General features: G+C 42.2%; 2 protein-coding genes and 1 non-coding gene across 4 annotated transcripts; 1 reads left to right on the plus strand and 2 right to left on the minus strand.

Annotated features, from left to right (window-relative positions):
- Window positions 1–8,668: 8,668 nt before the first annotated feature.
- gla (galactosidase, alpha) lies at window positions 8,669–16,034 on the plus strand. 2 transcript variants are annotated; one of them, XM_021561506.2, is made up of 7 exons: window positions 8,669–8,945; window positions 9,632–9,806; window positions 10,395–10,569; window positions 10,726–10,817; window positions 10,991–11,152; window positions 11,423–11,620; window positions 15,273–16,034. In XM_021561506.2, the coding sequence occupies exons 1-7, from the start codon at window positions 8,767–8,769 to the stop codon at window positions 15,534–15,536; spliced, it is 1,245 nt and encodes a 414-aa protein (XP_021417181.2). In that variant the 5' UTR covers window positions 8,669–8,766; the 3' UTR covers window positions 15,537–16,034. The 2 variants fall into 2 exon arrangements, with proteins under 2 accessions (XP_021417181.2, XP_036799042.1); XM_036943147.1 differs by lacking the exon at window positions 8,669–8,945 and adding an exon at window positions 9,394–9,514 and having other exon boundaries at window positions 15,273–15,731.
- Window positions 16,035–17,344: 1,310 nt separating this feature from the next.
- LOC110488986 (60S ribosomal protein L36a) lies at window positions 17,345–22,379 on the minus strand. Its single transcript, XM_021561507.2, has 5 exons — window positions 22,260–22,379; window positions 20,909–21,014; window positions 20,732–20,799; window positions 18,320–18,442; window positions 17,345–17,426 (listed from the first exon to the last, which is right to left on the minus strand). The coding sequence occupies exons 1-5, from the start codon at window positions 22,326–22,328 to the stop codon at window positions 17,406–17,408; spliced, it is 387 nt and encodes a 128-aa protein (XP_021417182.1). The 5' UTR covers window positions 22,329–22,379; the 3' UTR covers window positions 17,345–17,405.
- Window positions 18,795–18,931, minus strand: LOC118938775. Its single transcript, XR_005036032.1, has one exon. It is a non-coding gene; the product is annotated as a small nucleolar RNA SNORA9 (small nucleolar RNA).
- Window positions 22,380–22,788: the final 409 nt, after the last annotated feature.

Consider the following 22,788-nt stretch of genomic DNA (forward strand, 5'->3'; position numbering starts at 1 on the left):
AAGGTACGGTGATAGAGAGGCAGAGCATTATACAGTGTGACTGCCGTCTCCTCTCTGTCAGGCAACACAACAATAATTCTCTAATCAAAAATCACCTGAGGATATTATTTACCTCATCAGTGAGCACAAAGGTACTGCTGATGCAGCTTACTCAGCGTGAAGGACCAGTGGAGTAAAGTAGCATGGCAGTAGCTGGATGACACAGAGGACCCATCAAAGACTCATCAAAGCCTCCTGGAGCAAATCAACTTTTTTTTGTTCCCTTTCACATTATTTTATCTGTGAAAAGAATACAAAATATGCTAACTTTAGTGAAGGACAGTTTATGTATTTTGTGTGTACCACTGATTTACCTGTTTTTTTACAAAGGTATAATCTGATAAAATGTTATATTTACTGCCAAGTAATTCATTTTGTTTCATTTGAGAAACACTAAAACAAGCACCACACAGTATAAATTGGTATCAGGTAGTTGCTAATCGTGTTGAATTATTTGAAGTGAATGTCCTCTGTGTCACACCAGGTAAAAAATACCACCTCCCTGAAATAGCCTAGGTCTAGGACTATAAAATCCAGTGTTACCGGCACCCATGAATCTACTTGTCTAGTCAAGTCCTACACAGACAGACAGATGATTTGTGACTGTGCTGGAGAGAAAAAATGCACTCAGACAAACAACAGGAAGACTGTCTGCGAAGATCCTTGAGCTGCTCTCTCCACCAGCCTGCCTGCAGCCTGTTTCTGTGGGAAACATACTGCCGCTACTCTTTGCTTGGCATTTTGCTGTGGCTTTTCGTTTACCAGCTCCTACTCCAGCAAAAAAAGCAATAATATGCAGGTCTATCTAATTATTACAGGGGGCACGAGATCCATCAAGGCTCCTCAAAGTTGAGATTAGTCATGGCAACCTTGCATGCAGTACAGTGCTGCGAACAGTAATCATAGTCAGAGCGAAGGTTAGGCTTTGTGTACTCTCAGACTCTTTAAAGGACTACGAGCTGAATCATGTATCGATTACACTATTAAAATTGATTTTTATTTTTCTAATATACTGAAAGGCCCTTCACCAAGGCCTTGTAAGTCATCAATGAGGTATAGTAGCATTATTAATAATATTTTTGATTGTAATCACGAGGAAGCCATTATTGAAAACCATTTTCATAACAGCGACCAATGTAAAATTATAATTAGGTGCATACGTTTCACGGTATCCCTCTCCCCACTGCTTGATTCACTATCTGGGCTTGGGCTTAAGTTTTGCAAATAGATGTTTCAACAGAGCTTTCAGTAGTAGGACTATTGAAATGCCAATGTGTGTGTGTGTGTGCAAGGACCAGAGTGTCTGGCCCTAGAAAGTGTCCCATCAAGTGGGACTGATAATCTGTTCTCTCCGGAAATGTACAAGTAAATAATAGTGAAGAAATAGTTTCAAGTATTTTGGTGGCTGTTTACCAATATACAGATAAACTCAGCAAAAAAAGAAACATCCACTCACTGTCAACTGCGTTTATTTTCAGCAAACTTAATGTGTAAATATATGTATGAACATAAGATTCAACAACTGAGACATAAACTGAACAAGTTCAACAGACATGTGACTAACAGAAATTGAATAATGTGTCCCTGAACAAAGGAGGGGTCAAAATCAGAAGTAACAGTCAGTATCTGGTGTGGCCACCAGCTGCATCTCCTCCTCATGGACTGCACCAGATTTTCCAGTGAGATGTTACCCCACACTACCACCAAGTTCACAGACATTTCTGGGGGGAATGGCTCTAGCCCTCACCCGCCGATCCAACAGGTCCCAGACGTGCTCAATGGGATTGAGATCCGGGCTCTTCGCTGGCCATGGCAGAACACTGACATTCCTGTCTTGCAGGAAATCACGCACAGAATGAGCATTATGGGTGGTGGCATTGTGGGTAACACATGAGGGAGGAGGATGTCTTCCCTGTAACGCACAGCGTTGATATTGCCGGCAATGACAACAAGCTCAGTCCGATGATGCTGTGACACACAGCCCCAGACTATGACGGACCCTCCACCTCCAAATTTATCCCACTCCAGAGTTCAGGCCTCGGTGTCACGCTCATTCCTTCGATGAAAAACGCAAATCCGACCATCACCCCTGGTGAGACAAAACCGTGAGTCGTCAGTGAAGAGCACTTTTTGCCAGTCCTGTCTGGTCCAGCAACAGTAGGTTTGTGCCCATAGGTGACGTTGTTGCCGGTGATGTCTGGTGAGGACATGCCTTACAACAGGCCTACAAGCCCTCAGTCCAGCCTATCTCAGCCTATTGCAGACAGTCAGAGCACTGATGGAGGGATTGTGCGTTCCTGGTGTAAATCTGGCAGTTGTTGTTGCCATCCTGTACCTGTCCCGCAGGTGTGATGTTTGGATGTACCGATCCTGTGCAGGTGTTGTTACACATGGTCTGCCACTGCGAGGGCGATCAGCTGTCTGTCCCGTCTCCCTGTAGCGCTGTCTTAGGCGTCTCACAGTACGGACATTGCCATTTATTGCCCTGGCCACATCTGCAGTCAGCATGCCTAAGGCACGTTTCTGCAGATGAGCAGGGACCCTGGGCATCTTTTTTAGTGTTTTTCAGAGTCAGTAGAAAGGCCTCTTTAGTGTCCTTAGTTTTCATAACTGTGACCTTAATTGCCTACCGTCTGTAAGCTGTTGGTGTCTTAACGACCGTTCCACAGGTGCATGTTCATTAATTGTTTACAGTTCATTGAACAAGCATGGGAAACAGTGTTTAAACCCTTCACAATGAAGATCTGTGAAGTTATTTGGATTTTTATGAATTATTTTTGAAAGACAGGGTCCTGAAAAAGGGTTGAGTTGAGTTTATATGTGAAAGGGGTGAATGGTATACTACACTTTTTAAAACATTAACTAAATTGACACACTGAAGCTCTTAAAGTGCTTATAAAGATGCAATCTGACTACATTTGCCATACTCATGAGGTGAAAGGTTGATAGGTCATTGATATACACTAAATTACCAAAAGTATTTGGACACCTGCTTGTCAAACATCTTACTTCAAAATCACTGCCATTAATATGGAGTTAGTCTCTATTTGCTGCTATAACAGCCTCCACTCTTCTGGGAAGGCTTTCCACCAGATGTTGGAACATTGCTGTGGGGACTTGCTTCCATTCAACCATAAGAGCATTAGTGAGGTCGGGCACTGATGTTGGGGGATTAGGCCTGGCTCGCAGTCTGCATTCCAATTCAACCCAAAGGTGTTAGGTGAGGTTGAGGTCAGGGCTCTGTGCAGGCCAGTCGAGTTCTTCCACACCAATCTCAATAAACCATTTCTGTATGGACCTTGCTTTGTGCATGGGGGAATTGTCATTCTAAAACAGGAAAAGGCCTTCCCCAAACTATAGCCACAAACTTGGAAGCACAGAATCATCTAAAATGTCATTGTATGCTTTAGCGTTAATATTTCCCTTCACTGGAATTAAGCAGCCTAGCCCGAACCATGAAAAACAGCCCCAGACCATTATTCCTCCTCCACCAAACTTTACAGTTGGCACTATGCATTGAACCAGGTAGTATTCTCCTGGCATCTGCCAAACCCAGATTTGTCCGTCAAACTGTCAGATGGTGAAGCATGATTCATCACTCCAGAGAACGCGTTTCCACTGCTCCAGAGTCCAATGGCGGTGAGCTTTACACGACTCCAGCCGACGCTTGGCTTGCACGTGATGATCTTTGCCTTGTGTGTGGCTGCTCGGCCATGGAAACCCATTTCATTAAGCTCCCGACAAACAGTTCTTGGCAAGACGTTGCTACCAGAAGCAATTTGGAAGTTTTAGCAAATGAGGACAGACAATTTTTGTGAAATGTGAAGAACTGACTTGTTGGAAAGGTGGTATCCTATGACGGTGCCACGTTGAAAGTCACTGAACTCTTCAGTAAGGCCATTCTTTTTTAATTATTTTTTATTTTACCCCTTTTTCTCCCCAATTTCGTGGTATCCAATTGTTGTAGTAGCTACTATCTTGTCTCATTGCTACGACTCCCGTACGGGCTCGGGAGAGACGAAGGCTGAATGTCATGCGTCCTCCGATACACAACCCAACCAGCCGTACTGCTTCTTAACACAGCGCACATCCAACCCGGAAGCCAGCCGCACCAATGTGTCGGAGGCTACACAGTGCACCTGGCAACCTTGGCTAGCGCGCACTGCGCCCAGCCCGCCACAGGAGTCGCTGGTGCGCGATGAGACAAGGAGATCCCTACCGACCAATCCCTCCCTAACCCGGACGACGCTAGGCCAATTGTGCGTCGCCCCACAGACCTCCCGGTCGCGGCCGGTTACGACAGAGCCTGGGCGCGAACCCAGGGACTCTGATGGCACAGCTGGCGCTGCACCCGGGAGGCCTCAGTAAGGCCATTCTACTGCCAATGTTTGTCTATGTAGATTGCATGCTGAGTGCTCGATTTTATACACCTGTCAGCAACATTTGTGGATAAAATAGCAAAATCCACTAACTTGAAGGGGTGTCCACATACACCGCACATACAAAAGTATGTTTAGTCTTGGGGGCAGGGAGCTTATGAGGTGGGCAGAATACACTCACTGGACAGTTTATTAGGTACACCAGGCTGTTCACAAAAATGGATAGCTCCTACAGAGAGTCAGTCACGTGGCCATGGCTTGCTATATAAAGTTACTGTTTGATTGGACATTAGAATAGGCAAAACGAGTGACCTAAGCGACTTTAAGCATGTATTGATCATCGGTGCCAGGCTCTCTGCATCCAGTATCTCAGAAACAGCTGCCCTCCTGGGCTTTTCATGTACATCTGTGTCTAGGGTTTACAGAGAATGGTTAGACAAACAAAAAAACAACCAGTCAGCGGCAGTCCTGCGGGCTAAAATAGCTTGTTGATCAGAGAGGTCGAAGGAGAACGGCAAGAATCGTGCAAGCTAACAGGCAGGCCACAAACAGACAAATAACGGCGCAGTACAACAGTGGTGTGCAACGCACAACTCGTCGATCCTTGTTACGGATGGGATATTACAGCAGACGACCACATCGGGTTCCCCTCTTATCAGCTAAAAACAAGAAGCAGCAACTCTAGTGGGCCACCCGATCACCAACGCTGGACAATTGAAGAGTGGGAACACATCGCCTGGAAACACATGACCGCGAGTTCAGTTTGAGAAAAATGTAAGAATCTATCACTGCTGTGGCTGGGAGCGAGATCCTTTTTATAGTGAGGAAACCAAGTAGGTTTGTAACCAAGTAAGTCGATGGTCAATCGCTCAGGTGGGACATGTCATTTATAGCCTCCACTTCTTTGCCCAGGCTCTCTGATATGAAATACAGTGAGTGACAAATTCTTTGTATCAGGCCTGTCCCTCTTGGTAAGGCCTCTGATGATGTTCAGGGCTGAAATACACACCCTTGACATTTGCACAAAGGTCAGGTTTTGTGTTCATTTTATGATGCTCGCTTTCTAGACCCATGACAGCACAGCGACAGGGATTATTATGATAGTCTGGGGTTTGCCATCTCAATAATTCTACCTTGCTTGTTTACAATGTAGGCTTGGTGTTCATTAGCCCAATAATGGACTAAAGGAACCTAAAGTCAGTCATAGTCCAAGGACCTTAAATGTTCTGTTTAAAGGCAAATTGAGTCTGGAAGCCAGAACAGTCAAATTCTCCATCTAAACGTGGATTGATTCTCAATTGCAGTACGGTTCTAGAAACTTAAGTTCATACCACATAAAAATAAATTCACAAATGCAAAATACACACTTACTGTAGACTGTTTTAACCGGTGTTAACACAGTTGCAGCCGACAGTATTTTTCAGTGACAACACGTTTGTGGCATCCGTTTTCCATTTAGACACAGGTGTTCGAAGATGCAGATAGCTAATTAGCACAGGTAGTCCACACTGTCTTCTGTCTGTTTTCCGTAAACAAGCGCTGTAACATGGAAATATGTGGGAACCCTAAACCTATAAACGTGTATCAATTTAACCTTTTGTTTTTGGAAAAAAAATATTTTTTGATGATATAAAAGATATGCTTCCAAAACCGTACAGCAAGAGACGCGTGTTAATGTTTAGACCGAGCGTCGGAGCTCTTACCAAAACTCCACCATACAGAGGATCCCTTCGTCCAATGACTCTTATATGTAATGTAATGGAACTGAGAGTCATGATCAAGGGCCAGGTGTTCACCAGTCAAGAAGTTGTATTTTCGGTGTGGCAACATTCTGATCATTGGATAGGCCTTGGCCTGGTCAAACAAATTATAGTAAGATGTTTAATTGGTGCATGTTTCTGTGCATATGGTTGTGATAATATTTTATGTGGATCTCAATTAGGCCAACACAGGGATAGCCTCCATATCAGATTTGGAGAGCCTTGACACACAGGTCAAATAACAATTTTTGACACCTATTTCATACCTGATACACTTTCTTTTTCTGTTGATTTCAATGCTGCTGAATAGTCAAGTCATTGACTGGCTGCTTCTCTAACGCTGCCAACGGTGTGTGAACATGTATAATCTTGTTAAAATGCGCTTGAGGTAGGTAAAACATTGACTGTGTTCGAGAATATTAAAACCATAATGCATCATGGGTAAATTGACTGACTGATCTACAAATAATAATGAGTAGTTATTCATGATGCAAGGTTCTTTGTAGCTCAGCCAGTCAGCAATTGCATGCAATGTCGAACAAGACCACCAGGGCCAGTATTGTGCAGAAAATGTCCCCCCTGCCAGAATTCTCCCCCCAATTCGCGTTATTCATTGCTGCAACTTGCTTGCTAGTTGAGATTTCTGCTCTTCACTCCGTTGTCAGTTTAGCCTACATTTCACTGATCTTAGTAGCAGAGAGCATTTTTGTCTGCAGTTTTCGGTTTGGCTATTTGTTTCAAGTGTATTAGTCTATAAATAAATCTCTTTGCCAAAATGTGTCATCTCTCCCATTTCTTAGTTGTTCTGAAATGTTTATTGCTTGCCTACATTTGACTCCCTCCTCTATGTTTATTATAACACACATACATTAATTATTCATTTCGGTTGCCTATCCTGATGTGAAGTTTGTTCTATAGAAAGTATTTGACTCTAATGTGTGCCACAGAAAGTATTTGACTCTAGTGACAAAATTAAGGAAATTAGAAGGGGGGAGGGGTTCGGCAAGGCCATTTTCTTGCCACGAATGTTGGCAGGAGGAGATTTTCGGCACAACACCGGCTCCAGGTGTAAGTGACATAAGTGGTAACTTCGGGCCCCAAGTCTCCTTTTTTTGGGGGGGGGGTGACTCAGTCGGGGTCTCAACTGACTTGACAGTTAGCATAATAGAATACACAAGGTGGAAGTTGAACATTTTGGTTGTGCATCAAGTATTTTTGTATTTTTATGTCAGTCACTCAATTAGCCATGTCAGCTAATGTAACAGTATAAATTTAAACCGTCCCCTCGCCCATACCCGGGCGCGAACCAGGGACCTTCTGCACACATCAACAACTGACACCTACGAAGCATCGTTACCCATCGCTCCACAAAAGCCGCGGCCCTTGCAGAGCAGGGGGAACAACTACTTCAAGGTCTCAGAGCAAGTGACGTCACTGATTGAAACGCTATTTAGCGCACACTGCTAACTAAGCTAGCCGTTTCACATCCGTTACACTAACAATTTTCAGATTGGTAAATTAGTCTAGCCAGCTATCTAAACGTGTAATTATCATGGCAGAAAAACTACCAGGCACACAGGGCATGTGTAGAAATGCAGGAAGCTTTAAAACTGAAAAACAATTAACTCCACACCTGGGCAAAATAAGTAGAATTGCATGAAATGTGTTATAAAACTGCAACATTTTCTCCTCACCCCATGGAAAATGTGTAGAGTTGTAGGAAATTAATTGCAGGAAAATTAACCTCTGTTCTCTTGGCCCTCCCACCACTACAGGAGGGCAGCTCCCGCTCAGCCCAGTCCAAGCTCTTCTCTGTCCTGGTACCCCAATGATAGAACCAGCTTCCCCCTGAAGCTAGGACAGTAGAGTCCAGGCCTATCTTCTGAAACCCTACCTCTTCAAAGAGTATGTTAAATATTCCCACAGCAGCTCCTCAATAATGAAATAAATAAATATTGAACTAACACTGTTCAATGTACTGTATACAGTATATGCCTTTCGTGAACTAACACTCTCACTTGACTTTGTTCCCCCTTACTAGCTCTGACTTTGCTGAGAGCTACATTGAGGAAAACTGTACTCACTATAACTGTGTTGTGGGGTTGTTTCACCTAGCTATTTAAGATGAATGCACTAACTGTAAGTCGCTCTGCATAAGAGCTTCTGCTAAAATGACTAAAATGTACATGTGAAGTGTATTTTTCTCTTTGCCATCAAGAGGGGTGTCACTAAAATGTCTTGCCCGCATAGGGCCCAAAAAAAGCTACAGCCAGACCTGTAGCCCATTATTTTTCAAACCTAGCAAAAAAAGATTATGAAGTTATGGCCAGGTGCACATCACAAGAAGTTACAGGCAAAAATGTTGAATTTACAATCCATGTCATCAAGCAAACACTTGACACAGGTGCGCTTCCTTGTTTATATCCAGACACTGGTGCAACGTGATTGGCTAGTTTCCAGCGCATCATGATATTACTGGTCCATGTTGCAGTCAATCTTCCGGTAAGGCAGACCCAGTTTGTGTCACTATCAGGAAATAGACGTGTTTTCAATTCACACATTGTTAATGAAGATTATTCGTTAGTCAAATGAAACCAGTAACTAAAATGGGTGCTGTAGTTCTGGTGCTATTTACAATCGGTGTTTTTATCAGTCCAGTTAAATCTCTGGACAATGGTCTCGCGCTCAAGCCTACAATGGGTTGGCTGCATTGGGAGAGATTCATGTGCAATGTCGACTGTGACACGGACCCCAATAATTGCATCAGGTATGACATCTGGCTTCACCCTCAACTCTACACGTACATTTAAATGTTTCAGACTCAATCAAACATAGAAGGCAAGGGAAACACAATTAACAGGATGGGTATAATTTTGTGGCACGTTCAAACGGGAATCTGTTCCAAAAACTTCGTAAAGTAGAATGCCAACAAACAACGCATACAAAGTAGCATGATCAATTCACCTAGCTAACTAGCTGCCGAATAGGCATCAACTCACCACGTAGCTTATTCTTAATGTTTGTCCATAGGCTACCAGAGTGAGGACAGACATTTTTCGAAATAAACGTTGGTAGTGAAAAACTTAATGAAATAGCGGGGAGGGCGTGGGCTATCTTATTCTACCGCTATACAACTATGAATGCGTTGTTTGTTGGCAGCCTTGTTATTTACGACGTTTTTGCAACAGATTCCTGTTGGAACGTTCCACAAAGTATAACCACCCTAATTGACACCACTAAACTAGCTTAGACCATTTTGATGACCGCTCAATTCAAACTCCTAGCAGGAAGTAGAGTAACAGTAGGCGGTGAGTGGGATGGTTGTACATTCCTCAGGTATAAATGGCCTCACACGTTCACTGTTACTTCATTGACACATTGAAGAATAGTTAATATCACAATATGAACTGGCTAATAGTTTCCTCTGTCTGTCCCTGATCTCTGTGCTGCTAGTGAGAATCTCTACATGCAGATGGCAGATGTGATGGTAACGGAAGGCTGGAAGGAGGCTGGCTACGAGTATGTCTGCATCGATGACTGTTGGCCCAGCCACCAACGTGACGCCAAGGGACGCCTTCAGGCAGACCCGAAGCGGTTCCCCAGAGGCATCAAGAAACTGGCCGACTATGTGAGTGTATAGGCTACAGAGAGGTCGTGCTCATTAGGGCACACATGTACAAAAAAATTGCAAAAATAATTTTGCAATGGAAAATTAGAACAATTATTTTTGGGCCATTTTATTTGGTTTCATGTCTACTGAACATGAACCAGTTGTTGAGGGACAACTTATATTATCCACATGCAGTTGGTGATGCACTGCTTATGTCAGCTCTAACTCCAATGTTTTCTAGTTCCCAGTGCTTTTCTATCACACACTGTCACTTTAACACAACAAACAGAAACATGTCCTTCCTCGAGTGATAACCTACCCAATGGGACTGTAAGGTTATGTGGTTTACTAATTAGATCATCCACCTTGCTAAGAGTGACACATAACTATGAGCAAACAGAATGGAATATTGCTATTAACATGGTGCTAAACTACCAAAGGTTTCAAAACCCTCTGAAGTGCCATGAAAATGTGGTTTGGTAATACAACATCGCCATCTACTGGTTTCAACTGTAATGGTCCACTTTGTTCATGGATTTTGGCCTACAGGACAAACCTTTTCTAAAAGCCTTATTGTAAGATTGTTATTTGTGATTGGTTATACAGGTTCATTCCAAGGGTCTCAAGTTGGGGATCTATGCTGATTTGGGAACCTTTACATGTGGAGGCTTTCCAGGGAGCATGGGATACTACGACATTGACGCTCAGACCTTTGCTGATTGGGGTGTGGATCTGCTCAAATTTGATGGGTGCTACATGAAGTGGACTTTACTGGGAGAAGGTGATGTATATATTAAATGTCATGCTACAAAACTACTAATTCAACAGCTCAAAAGCCTTTCAGATTAAATTACGTTTGATGAATTGAATAGAGAATGATTGATTGGTAACACCCGAAACCCTATAATTACTGCTGTGTGACCTTTTTTCCCCCCAGGTTACACAAACATGTCAATAGCACTAAACCAAACTGGGAGAAGTATCCTGTACTCCTGTGAGTGGCCACTGTATGAGTGGCCACACCATCAGGTAAGAAAGAGTGAGGTGGTAAATGCCTTTATTCCTAGCATTCCTTCAGTTCGTTGGCTAATGAAAATGCTAAATATACCTGAAACTGAATTAATTTCATCTTAGTCAGGAGGATTCATTCATGATTCATTTTGCATTGATTGTGTCCCACCATGTCAATGATGTACTCACAGCCAGACTATGCTGCCATACGGAAGGCCTGTAACCACTGGCGCAACTTTGCGGATGTATATGACTCCTGGGACAGTGTGAAGACCATCTTGGACTGGACTGCAGACCATCAGGATGTCATTGTCCCAGCGGCTGGGCCTGGGGGCTGGAATGACCCTGACATGGTACTGTGGCGGTTCCACTTTTCGCTATGGATAAGGGGTTGGGGCCAATTCATCCCATTGTTTTCTATGGGGAATGTTTAAGTGAACTTCCTCAATTGACCAATCCAATCCTGCTACTCAGTTGATGGCGTTCAGTGAAACAGTAAAACTAGTCTGAGTAATGATTAATCATCAACTCCTCACCTTACTCACACCAGCTGTTCCTGCCATAACCCATGTACTTTGTCTGAATAGTATGTCTGATTGACATTGACGGTGTTCCTTCCTCAGCTGGTGATTGGAAACTTTGGCCTGAGTCACGCCCAACAGGAGTCTCAGATGGCATTGTGGGCCATCATGGCCTCCCCTCTGCTGATGTCCAATGACCTGAGAGACATCTGCCCCCGGTCCAAGCAGCTGCTGCAGAACACAAGGATCATCGCCATCAGTCAGGACCCACTGGGCAGGCAGGGCTATCGCACCGCCAAGGTAGTACACCTCTACTTTGTCACTCACTGGGGATATTTCATGGTAATGCACAATGGAGAATAGTATTACCGCCACACATAAAACAAACAGGACATATGCAACTTCTGTTGTGCAGTACCAAATCCTACTTTAAATGTGACAACTCGGTGCTAATACAGTTCAATAGAACACTGAACCAAAATCTAAATGCAACATTTAAAGTGTTGGTTCCATGTTTCATGAGCTGAAATAAAAGATCCCAGAAATTGTCCATAAGCACAAAAAGCTTATTTGTCTAAAATTTTGTGCCCAAATATGTTTACATCCCTGTTAATGAGCATTTCTCCTTTGCCAAGATCCATCCTCCTGACAGGTGTGGCATTTCAGTACACAGGTGCACCTTGTGCAGGGGACAATAAAAAGCCACTCTAAAATGTGCTGTTTTGTCACACAACACAATGCCACAGATATCTAACGTTTTGAGGGAGGCTGCATTTGGCTGACTACAGGAATTTCCACCAGAGCTGTTGCCAGAGAATTGCGTGTTCATTTCCCTACCATAAGCCTCCTCCAACATCGTTTTAGAGAATTTGGCAGTACATCCAACCGGCCTCACAACCGCATACCATGTGTAACCACACCAGCCCAGGACCTCCACATCCGGCTTCTTCACCTGGGAGATTGTCTGAGACAGCTGATGAAACTGTTTTCACAAACAAATAATTTATGCACAAACTGTCAGAAACAGTCTCAGGGTAGCTCATCTGCATGCTTGTTGTCCTCACCAAGGTCTTGACCACCTGAATGCAGTTTGGCATCGTAAGCGACTATGTGAAGAAATGCTCACCTTCGATGGCCACTGGCACGCTGGAGTAGTGTTCTCTTCACGGATTCATCTCTGTTTCAACTGTACTGAGCATATGGCAGACAGCGTGTATGGTGTCGTGTGGGAGAGCAGTTTGCTGATGTCAACGTTGTGAACAGAGTGCCCCATGGTGACAGTGGGGTTATAGTATGAGCAGGCATAAGCTACCGACAATTATCGATGGCAATTTGAATGCATAGAGACGCCATGACGAGATCCTGAGAACCCTTGTCGTGTCATTCATCCGCTGCCATCACCATGTTTCAGCATAATGTTGCAAAGCTTTGTACACATTTCCTATAAGCTGAAAATGGCCTGCATACTCACCGGACATGTCACCAATTGAGCATCTTTGGGATGCTCTGGTTTGATGTGTACGACAGCGTGTTTCAGTTTCCACCATTATCCAGCAACTTCGCACAGCCAATGAAGAGCAGTAGGACAACATTCCACAGGCCACAATCAACAGCCTGATCAACTCTATGTGAAGGAGATGTGTTGCGCTGCATGAGGCAAATGGTGGTCACACCAGATACTGACTTTTAAGGGTAAATGTGACCAACCGATGCGTATTTCTATTCCCAGTCATGTGAAATCCATAGATTATGGCCCATTTTTTTAAATTTGATTTCAACTGACTGATTTCCTTAAATGAACTGTAACACAGTAAAATCTTTGTTGCATGTTGTGTTTTATATTTTTGTTCAGTGTAATAATGGTCAAATACCCTTATGCAGCTACACTATCACAGAGCCTAATCAAACTCAAAAAGCCTGAAACTCCAAAGAAATAACATCTAACATCATGCATTCACTATAAATTGCCAACTCTGAAACCATATGGCATTCATCTGTAGCCGCATAAAATATTTACTTTCCCCCAATGATCAACACCACCGACGCCGGCAACACACATAGCTGGGTTGGTTGTTTAGCAACACAACAGTCACGTGGCGAACTATGGGGCAATACAGACGGGGTTGGCTTCGACTGTTGACATATAAACTATATTTAGCCTGTGTTCATTGAAAACATAAATACATTTGCACAATTAACACTTGTCTCAAATACATCGTTAGTTGTTTAGCTAGCGAGTTTTTGCCATATTAGCGTAGATATGACATCGATTCGCTACATGGTCGGTCAGCCAACCAACCCAGCTTGAGACCCTTCTGAGTGATCTCTTTGTATATACCCCACCTACTGGCCATATGCAAGACTGTTTACTGATCATCATCTGTAGCTTATGTTGTGGTAGTTACAGTTGAAGTCAGAAGTTTACATGCACCTAGGTTGGAGTCACTAAAACTAGTTTTTCAACCACTCCACAAATTTCTTTACATACACTAAGTTGGCTGTGCCTTTTAAACAGCTTGGAAAATCTTCTGATAGGCTAATTGCCATCATTTGAGTCAATTGGAGGTGTACTTGTATCTCAAGGCCTACCTTCAAACTCAGTGCCTCTTTTTGCTTTACGGCATGGGAAAAATCTAAAGAAATCAGCCAATACCCCAGGAAAAAAATTGTAGACCTCCACAAGTCTGGTTCATCCTTGAAAGCAATTTCCAAATGCCTGAAGGTACCACATTCATCTGTACAAATAATAGTACGCAAGTATAAATACCATGGGACCACGCATCCGTCATACCGCTCAGGAATGAGACGCGTTCTGTCTCCTAGAGATGAACGTACTTTGGTGCAAAAACTGCAAATCAATCCCAGAGCAGCAAAGGACCTTGTGAAGATGCTGGAGGAAACGGGTACAAAAATATCTATATCCACAGTAAAACGAGTCCTATATCGACATAACCTGAAAGGCCACTCGGCAAGGAAGAAGCCACTGCTCCAAAACCGCCATAAAAAAGCCAGGAGATGGTTTGCAACTGCACATGGGGACAAAGATTGTACATTTTGGAGAAATGTTCTCTGGTCTGATGAAACAAAAATAGAACTGTTTGGCTGTAATGACCATCGTTATGTTTGGAGGTAAAAGGGGGAGGCTTGCAAGCCAAAGAACACCATCCCAACCGTGAAGTACAGGGGTGGCAGCATTATGTTGTGGGGGTGCTTTGCTGTAGGCGGGACTAGTGCACTTCACAAAATAGATGGCATCATGAGGGAGGAAAAGTATGTGGATATATTGAAGCAACATCTCAAGACATCAGTCAGGAAGTTAAAGCTTGGTCGCAAATGGGTCTTCCAAATGGACAATGACCCCAAGCATAGTTCCAAAGTTGTGGCAAAATAGCTTAAGGACAACAAAGTCAAGGTATTGGAGTGGCCATCACAAAGCCCTGACCTCAATCCTATATCAAATGTGTGGGCAGAACTGAAAAAGAATGTGCAAGCAAGGCCTACAAACCTGACTTAGTTACCCCAGCTCTGTCAGGAGGAATGGGCCAAAATTCACCCAACTTATTGTGGGAAGCTTGTAGAAGGCTACCTGAAACGTTTGACCCACATTAAACAATTTAAAGGTAATGCTACCAAATACTAATTGAGTGTGTGTAAATTTCTGACCCACTGGGAATGTGATGAAAGCTGAAATAAATCCAGAATACTATTATTCTGACATTTCACATTCTTAAAATAAAGTGGTGATCGTAACTGACTTGAGATGGAATTTTTACTAGGATTAAATGTCAGGAATTGTGAAAAACTGAGTTTAAATGTACTCTGCATTGCGTCGTGCTTAAGGTATACGGTCTGATATACCACGGCTTTCAGCCAATCAGCATTCAGGGCTCGAACCACCCAGTTTATAATCTGAAATCAGTCTGTTGAAACTAACCTGACTGTTGATTGACAGGTGGACAGTTTCGAGGTGTGGGAAAGACACCTGTCTGGTGGCCGGTTGGCTCTGGCAGTGATGAACAAGCAGGAGATCGGTGGACCCCGAGGCTTCCCCCTCACCCTGGCCACGCTGCCTAGCTGGAAGATCTGCCACCCCCAGTGTAATGTCACCCAGGTCCTGCCCAGCTACAAGGAGCTGGGGGTCCAGACCCTCCTCAGTAAACTTGTGGTGGTGGTCAACCCTTCTGGCACAGCACTGCTGACTGTCACCCCCATTTAAGTGTGACTTCAACACCCAATGGCAATTATGGAAGGACATGCCCACTGTGAACAGTTCTTTAGTATGGTGTAGCTAGCAGACAAGCATATGGGCCCTGGCCCTCACCCAGCACTGATTGAAATGCACAGGATTTATGAGCACTTTAATTCACAGCAAGTTACGTTTCTTATTATGATTATTCTAGATAGTGTGCTTATTTGCCAAAGAGCCATGTATATGCTCACCTTTGAATATGTTATTTAGTTGGTGTGCTTCCCTTGAATTCTTAGAGATTTTTCATTATTTTAAGTGTGGAATGTGTTAGTAATTGTCCATGTTTTGTATGCTAATTGATCTGGTCACAAAGAGATTTGCTGGATGGCAGACACCTGAATGTTCAGATATCAAAAATCAGTAGTACTGTAACAATTTTTCCTGATTTGAAATAACTGTTACTTTGTGAGAATGTTTGGAAATGTTCACATTTAATTAAAGTGGCAATCTGGAATTCAAACAAAACCAAAGCCATCATCAACCTGCCAATTTTTTGGTAAGCTTCGGGATGGGGCTGGAAAAACATTACCACTTAAATTTACGGTAACACTTCACAACCAGTGTTATAACATGGTCATAACCATGTCAATGTCATAACGGGATCATAACATTGTCATGACCCATATTTACACCTGTTGTGACATTTTTATGGCTGGTTATGACACTTGCATAAGTGTCAAAACCCACATTTACTCAAATGTTTTTTCCCTGCCAAGAAGTCCTTCGGAATTCTTTAGTCACTTTTTTTCTTCATATTTTAGAAAACACTTTGACTAAAAAAATGCTTTTTGAAAGTGTCTGACCATAATATGCCCTTATGTCAAGAGGGTGTCTTTGTCCTGCATTCATCCCAGTCGTCAGCAAGTGTTGGGGTTGGTGCAGGTCTGACAATGTGTGCGCAATTGCAATTTAATCAATTTTAATTTAATTAAAAATTATAAACATACTATTGACAAGTAGGCTATATGGTGTAATGGAATGTTTTGCCTTGTGTGGTAGGTGTCATAACCAGCCATAAAATAATGCAATGTATCAAACTTATGATGCTGGGTGTCCACAAATTTCCACAGGCAAGGACTGATATCGAAATTGTTTTAAAGCTTTCTTTGCTCTACCCTAGTTAGCATTGGCTGGCGAAACTGCCAACTTCCTTCAAACTACACAGGAAAAATGTTTATCCGTGTGTTCATCTGACTCTGGTTAAGTAGAACAAGGGCTTTAATCCGAAAATCTCACCGTACCCCTTTAACCTTATTTTGGGTTATCACTTCAATATACGTACACACACTAGATATGGGACCCCACCGTTGTAAAAATATTTGAAGTTATAGAAATGCATTTATTACATTTCTAAATGTGAGCTAAACAAGAATGTATACAAACATTCCTAAAGTATAATTTGATATTAATGTAAGCATACAACAAATATACTTAAATACATGCAATTGTCCTTAACATTATTAGTCCATTCATTCCTATGGAGGACTGCTCCTACTAGGGAGTGCCAATATGGCCAATACATAGCGTCAGCATTCTAGGGTTTATATACATCATTCGGTTCTGATGGGGTGAGACTGTTGTACTAAGCCCATGAGGATACGATTCAGGCATGGTTATTCGCTAGTGTGTTTATACTGATGTGCTTCAACCACTCTTGGAAAGGTTAAGTTGTAAATTCTGGAATGGCCAATTACATCTTCATATCCACCAACTGTAATTGCCATCACTCTTGCAATTACCACCAAGGTACAGTTAAGGAGAGATGAGACATCTGGTACCATTTTAATACATTTATTGGGGGGAAAAATAAGTCCATCCAATAGATTGACCCACAGCCTAGAACTGGATGACCTGGCCCTGAAAGGAGACAAAAACAAGGTTATAAGACAGCTCAGATATTCAACCAGCACATTGAAACTACCTTTCCACAATGAAAAATACAAAACACCCCTTCTGAATCCAATCACATCGACAACTTGTTAACATTCATTAGGGCATATCTAAAATCCAAACAATTCAAGAGCTGCACACGTTTGGCCAGAGAGGGCCTTCAGACTGCTATTATCAATTCCTCTCCAGGCTGTCTAACAACCCCTGAGTTCAGAGGATGCATGCATTTTTGTAATTGACTAAATGTTCTATAGAGCAACGATTTAAAGTGGAAGAGCTCCGAGGTGTATCAAGGATAGTTGAACATTGTCAAATGTCACCGATAACACTAAACGTCATTTAGATGTCCAGAAACCATAGACCCCTCAAAGGCAACTCTGGACCTTGAAGCCAGTTCCACTACATTTTTACATTGTTCCCCTCGAACCAAGGATAGATTTAGACCTGAGACACCAGGTGGGTGCAATTAATGATCAGGCAGAGCATAAAAAAACAGCAGACCCTGGACCTTGTAGGGTAAGAGTTGAACACCCCTGGTACAGTACATTCAGAAAGTATTCAGACCCATTGACTTTATTCTTATTCTAAAATTGATTCAAATTGTTTCCCCCCTCATCAATCTACACACAATACACCATAATGACAAATTGGAAAATGATCTCATTTAATTCTCACATTAAAAATAAACTGAAATATCACATTACCATAAGTATTCAGACCCTTACTTTCCAAATGCACTGTACATACACACATTGCTTTTCATGGCTGTGGAACAAATACACAACCCATCCCACATGCAGAATAAACACGGGCCAGGAACATCTGTGATGCACTGTTGATTTTGTAGAGTTTGTGCTTACCTTTCTCTTCTTGTCACCTCCCAGCTCAAAGTGCTTGCATCTCTTGATGGGCACCATTCTCTTTGCCCTGCAGTTGGGCTCCACACACTCCAGCCTCAACACGATCTTCTTTGTGGTCTTGGCCTGAGGAGAGAATACAATGTTACCACAGTCCAGGATCCATGCACACATGACACAAGGCAGCGGCATTCTGATGATCTAGCCCTCTCTTGAAGTGTGTTCTCATTCACTCCCCGTCATGCATTAAATGGCTAGAGGAAGTTTCCACCCATTCCTTTCAAATCCATGAGGGGGCGCTTGAGGGCAAAATATGGAAAAGGGGTGGACAATCAGAGCGTTGCCCGTGTTTCTCAATTCCAGAGCTCAAAATTCTACCCCTTAACACCTTTTCATTTTCTGGAGTGTAAAAAGATTGTCAATACTGTATTTTATGTAGGTGCAGAAGTAAAGGATAAATAAAGGTGTTCATTAATCAAGTTGTCTGAGGTTTACCTATAACCTTGCCACGGAAGAGACACAGCAGGGCCTCAAACCATCTCAGTTTTCTCTAGCAGACACCTTAGGAAAGGACAAAGCCACTACAAGCCAAGCCTCGCTGACAATGGCCTGCACAAATAGTACACATTTGTAAGGCATATCAGTGGTTCAACTCCTTTCCTTGAGTAATCAACAGTACATGTACAGTTGAAGTTTACATACACCATAGCCAAATACATTTAAACTCAGTTTCACAATTCCTGACATTTAATCCTAAAAACAATTCCCTGTCTTAGGTCAGTTAGGGTCACCACTTTATTTTTTAAATGTGAAATGTCAGAATAATAGTAGAGAGAACTGTTTATTTCAGCTTTCATCACATTCCCAGTGGGTCAGAAGTTTACATACACTCAATTAGTATTTTGTAGCATTGCCTTTAAATGATTTAACTTGGGTCAAACGTTTCAGGTAGCCTTCCACAAACTTCCCACAATACGTTGGATGAATTTTGGCCCATTCCTCCTGACAGAGCTGGTGTAACCGAGTCGGGTCAGGCCTCCTTGCTCGCACACGCCTTTTCAGGTTCTGCCCACACATTTTCTATAGGATTGAGGTCAGGGCTTTGTGATGGCTACTCCAATACCTTGACTTTGTTGTCCCGTAAGCCATTTTGCCACAACTTTAGAAGTATGCTTGGGGTCATTGTCCATTTGGAAGACCCATTTGCCACCAAGCTTTAACTTCATGACTGATGTCTTGAGATGTTGCCTCAATATACCCACGTATTTTTCTTGCTCGTGATGCCATCTATTTTGTGAAGTGCACCAGTTCCTCTTGCAACAAAGCATCCCCACAACATGATGCTGCCACCCCCGCGCTTCATGGTTGGGATGGTGTTCTTGGCCTTGCAAACCTCCCCCTTTTTCCTCCAAACATAACGATGGCCATTACGGCCAAACAGTTCTATTTTTGTTTCATCAGACCAGAGGACATTTCTCCAAAAAGTACGGTCTTCGTCCTCATGTGCAGTTGCAAACCGTAGTCTGGCTTTTTTATGGCAGTTTTGGAGCAGTGGCTTCTTCCTTGCTGAGTGGCCTTTCAGGTTATGTCGATATAGGACTCGTTTTACTGTGGATATATATATTTTTGTACCTGTTTCCTACAGCATCTTCACAAGGTCCTTTGCTGTTGTTCTGGGATTGATTTTCACCTTTTGCAGGAAAGTACGTTAATCTCTAGGAGACAGAACACGTCTCCATCCTGAGTGGTATGACACCTACATGGTCCCATGGTGTTTATACTTGCGAACTATTGTTTGTACAGATGAACGTGGTACCTTCAGGCATTTGGAAATTGCTCCCAATGATGAACCAAACTTGTGGTCTACAAAATAAAAAATCCTGAGGTCTTGGCTGATTTCTTTTGATTTTCCCATGATGTAAAGAAAAGAGGCATTGAGTTTGAAAGTAGGCCTTGAAATACATCCACAGGTACACCTCCAGTTGAATCAAATGATGTCAATTAGCCTATCAGAAGCTTCTAAAGCCATGACATCATTTTCTGGAATTTTACAAGCTGTTTAAAGACATAGTCAACTTAGTGTATGTAAAACTTCTGACCCACTGAAATTGAGAGACAGTGAAATAATCTGTCTGTAAACAATTGTTGGAAAAATGACTTGTGTCATGCACAAAGTAGATGTCCTAACCGACTTGGCAAAACTATAGTTTGTTAACAAGAAATGTGAAGTGGTTGAAAAACAAGTTTTAATGACTCCAAGCTAAGTGTATGTAATCTTCTGACTTCAACTGTATGCCCCAGACCACCAGGACTACTTAACTGTATTGTTTGGGTTCCTCAAAGATAGAAGTATACCACTGATATAAGGTACCTTTTGGTAATGTATCCAGTACACACAAAGCTTTGCAAGCTTACTTTTTTGCGGAAAATAGGCTTGGTCTGTCCACCGTAACCGGACTGCTTTCTGTCATATCTCCTCTTACCTAAAACACAGATCATACATCAATTATTTAAATTTGTAACACATAGCAGTCCATACTACATCATATGTTCATCACATCTGCCAATGCTCATATTGAGACAGAAACTCACCCTGTGCGTAGAGGGAATCCTTTCCCTTCTTGTACTGGGTAACTTTGTGAAGCTGGTGTCTTTTGCACTTCTTGCAGTAGGTCCTGCGTGTCTTCGGCACGTTCACCTGAATCACAGATTTAGAATGTATACTGACAAAGTACTGCAGTCTGGTACATTTCAAGTACCTCTTCATTCAAATTGAGTCTCTCGGCTTCACAGCAAATATGCAGCATGGGGGTCAGGTCACTACCATTCAACCTAGGGGGCTACTAGCCGAGGAACACCAACTCCCTTCGCATATCGAGGAAGAGTGGAGTTTGGATATCTGGTCATACAATTTCCCTTCAACAAAATTGAGTCACCAGCAGTCGATATCTGTAAAAATGTAAATTCTGAAAACGCTTACCAGAACCTATATTTGTACTATACAACTGTGGCCTTTCCGCGTGGTGCTGAAATTCATACTTTTAATTTAAAAAAACAGCTTTTAATACAAGCTGCTTTTTCCTACATTATTTTATATACAACACCAGAAAATCCACTCCAAGTGATTTTAATTGTGGAAATCTGTTCCAAAGTATTCCCACACATAACAGAGACATACAGTATGTGATTGTATACAAATGTAAGCAAGGTTTATAATTATTCTGTTTTACTATATTAAGCTTCTTACGGTCAATTTGCAGTTGACAAATTATTAGTAATTATGTTCTGGCCCTCCGACCATCCGCTCGTCGCGCAGCTGAATTTAGGTGATGATCCCTGATACAAGTTAACTGAGTAGCTAAGTGTTTCTCAGATAGATGGTGAAAAGGCTCTTAGCCTATGTGGCATTTTTGTTCCAACGACTACATGTACATACGTTTAGTGTTGTTGACTCAAAAAGTTGTATAAACACCTCTACCAACAATCCATTTGCGAAAGGCTTTGGTGTGAGCAGCTAGCTCCATCGTTACACAACAGGATCTCCTTGATAGCACGCAACATTGGGCAGCACTACTTGGTAGTTATAATGCTATGTTATAATTTGCTATGATTACAACTTTGAAAGGTATTTGGCAGGGATGCATTTATAAAATGTTAACACCATTATATTGCCAAGAACACAGTAATAAGGGCAATTTCAATAAGAGACTGCCGTTAACTAGCTAGGTAGTTAGCGATACAATCACCGTAGCCATTCGCTCGAGTTTTGTATATAGGCAACTTTTGCGGGGAGATATACAGATAAAATCATTAATAATGGGATATACATGTCCCTAACCATTGCATTCACACATTGGGTACTTTCAAATGTAACAAGTGAATGTATAGTTTGAAGATTACAGTTGATAGTTTTTTAAAGTCTATTAGTGATTGAGTTTCATACCATGACGACAATCCGATCCAGACGAAAAGAGGAAGGTTGACGCCGGAAGCACTTTTTCATAAAGAACATTGGATACCAATGGGTCCTAATTTTGAACACTGCCACCTTGTGTTTGAGTGTAGAATAGAACCAAGTTGACCACAGTAGTAGTAGTCGTCCTTCAGTACAAGGCTTTAAAAATATCGATATATTAGTCAAATGACAAGGCTACTGGTGTGTATGCTTAATCATACGAGAATCCATGAAGTCATCTAATTTTTCTGAATTATAAATTATTACCCGATAAATTATACTTTAATAATCATAATTTAAATCAGGTTCCTTTAGGTTCCATGCAGGTGATGTGATAAATTAGGGCTAAACATATATTTAATTGCAGATGATGACCATAAATACACTATTTTGCACCACTCTATATGACACACAGGCAAAAGTCCTTGCTGACAAAATGGTAACAATAATGTATACACATACATTCCATATTCATCACTCAAGCTGTTTTCCTTCTTATCATTGGTCTATAAAGGCC

The sequence above is a fragment of the Oncorhynchus mykiss genome, chromosome 14 (genome assembly GCF_013265735.2).
Source record: "Oncorhynchus mykiss isolate Arlee chromosome 14, USDA_OmykA_1.1, whole genome shotgun sequence".
In the NCBI taxonomy this organism is placed as follows: Eukaryota; Metazoa; Chordata; class Actinopteri; order Salmoniformes; family Salmonidae; genus Oncorhynchus; species Oncorhynchus mykiss.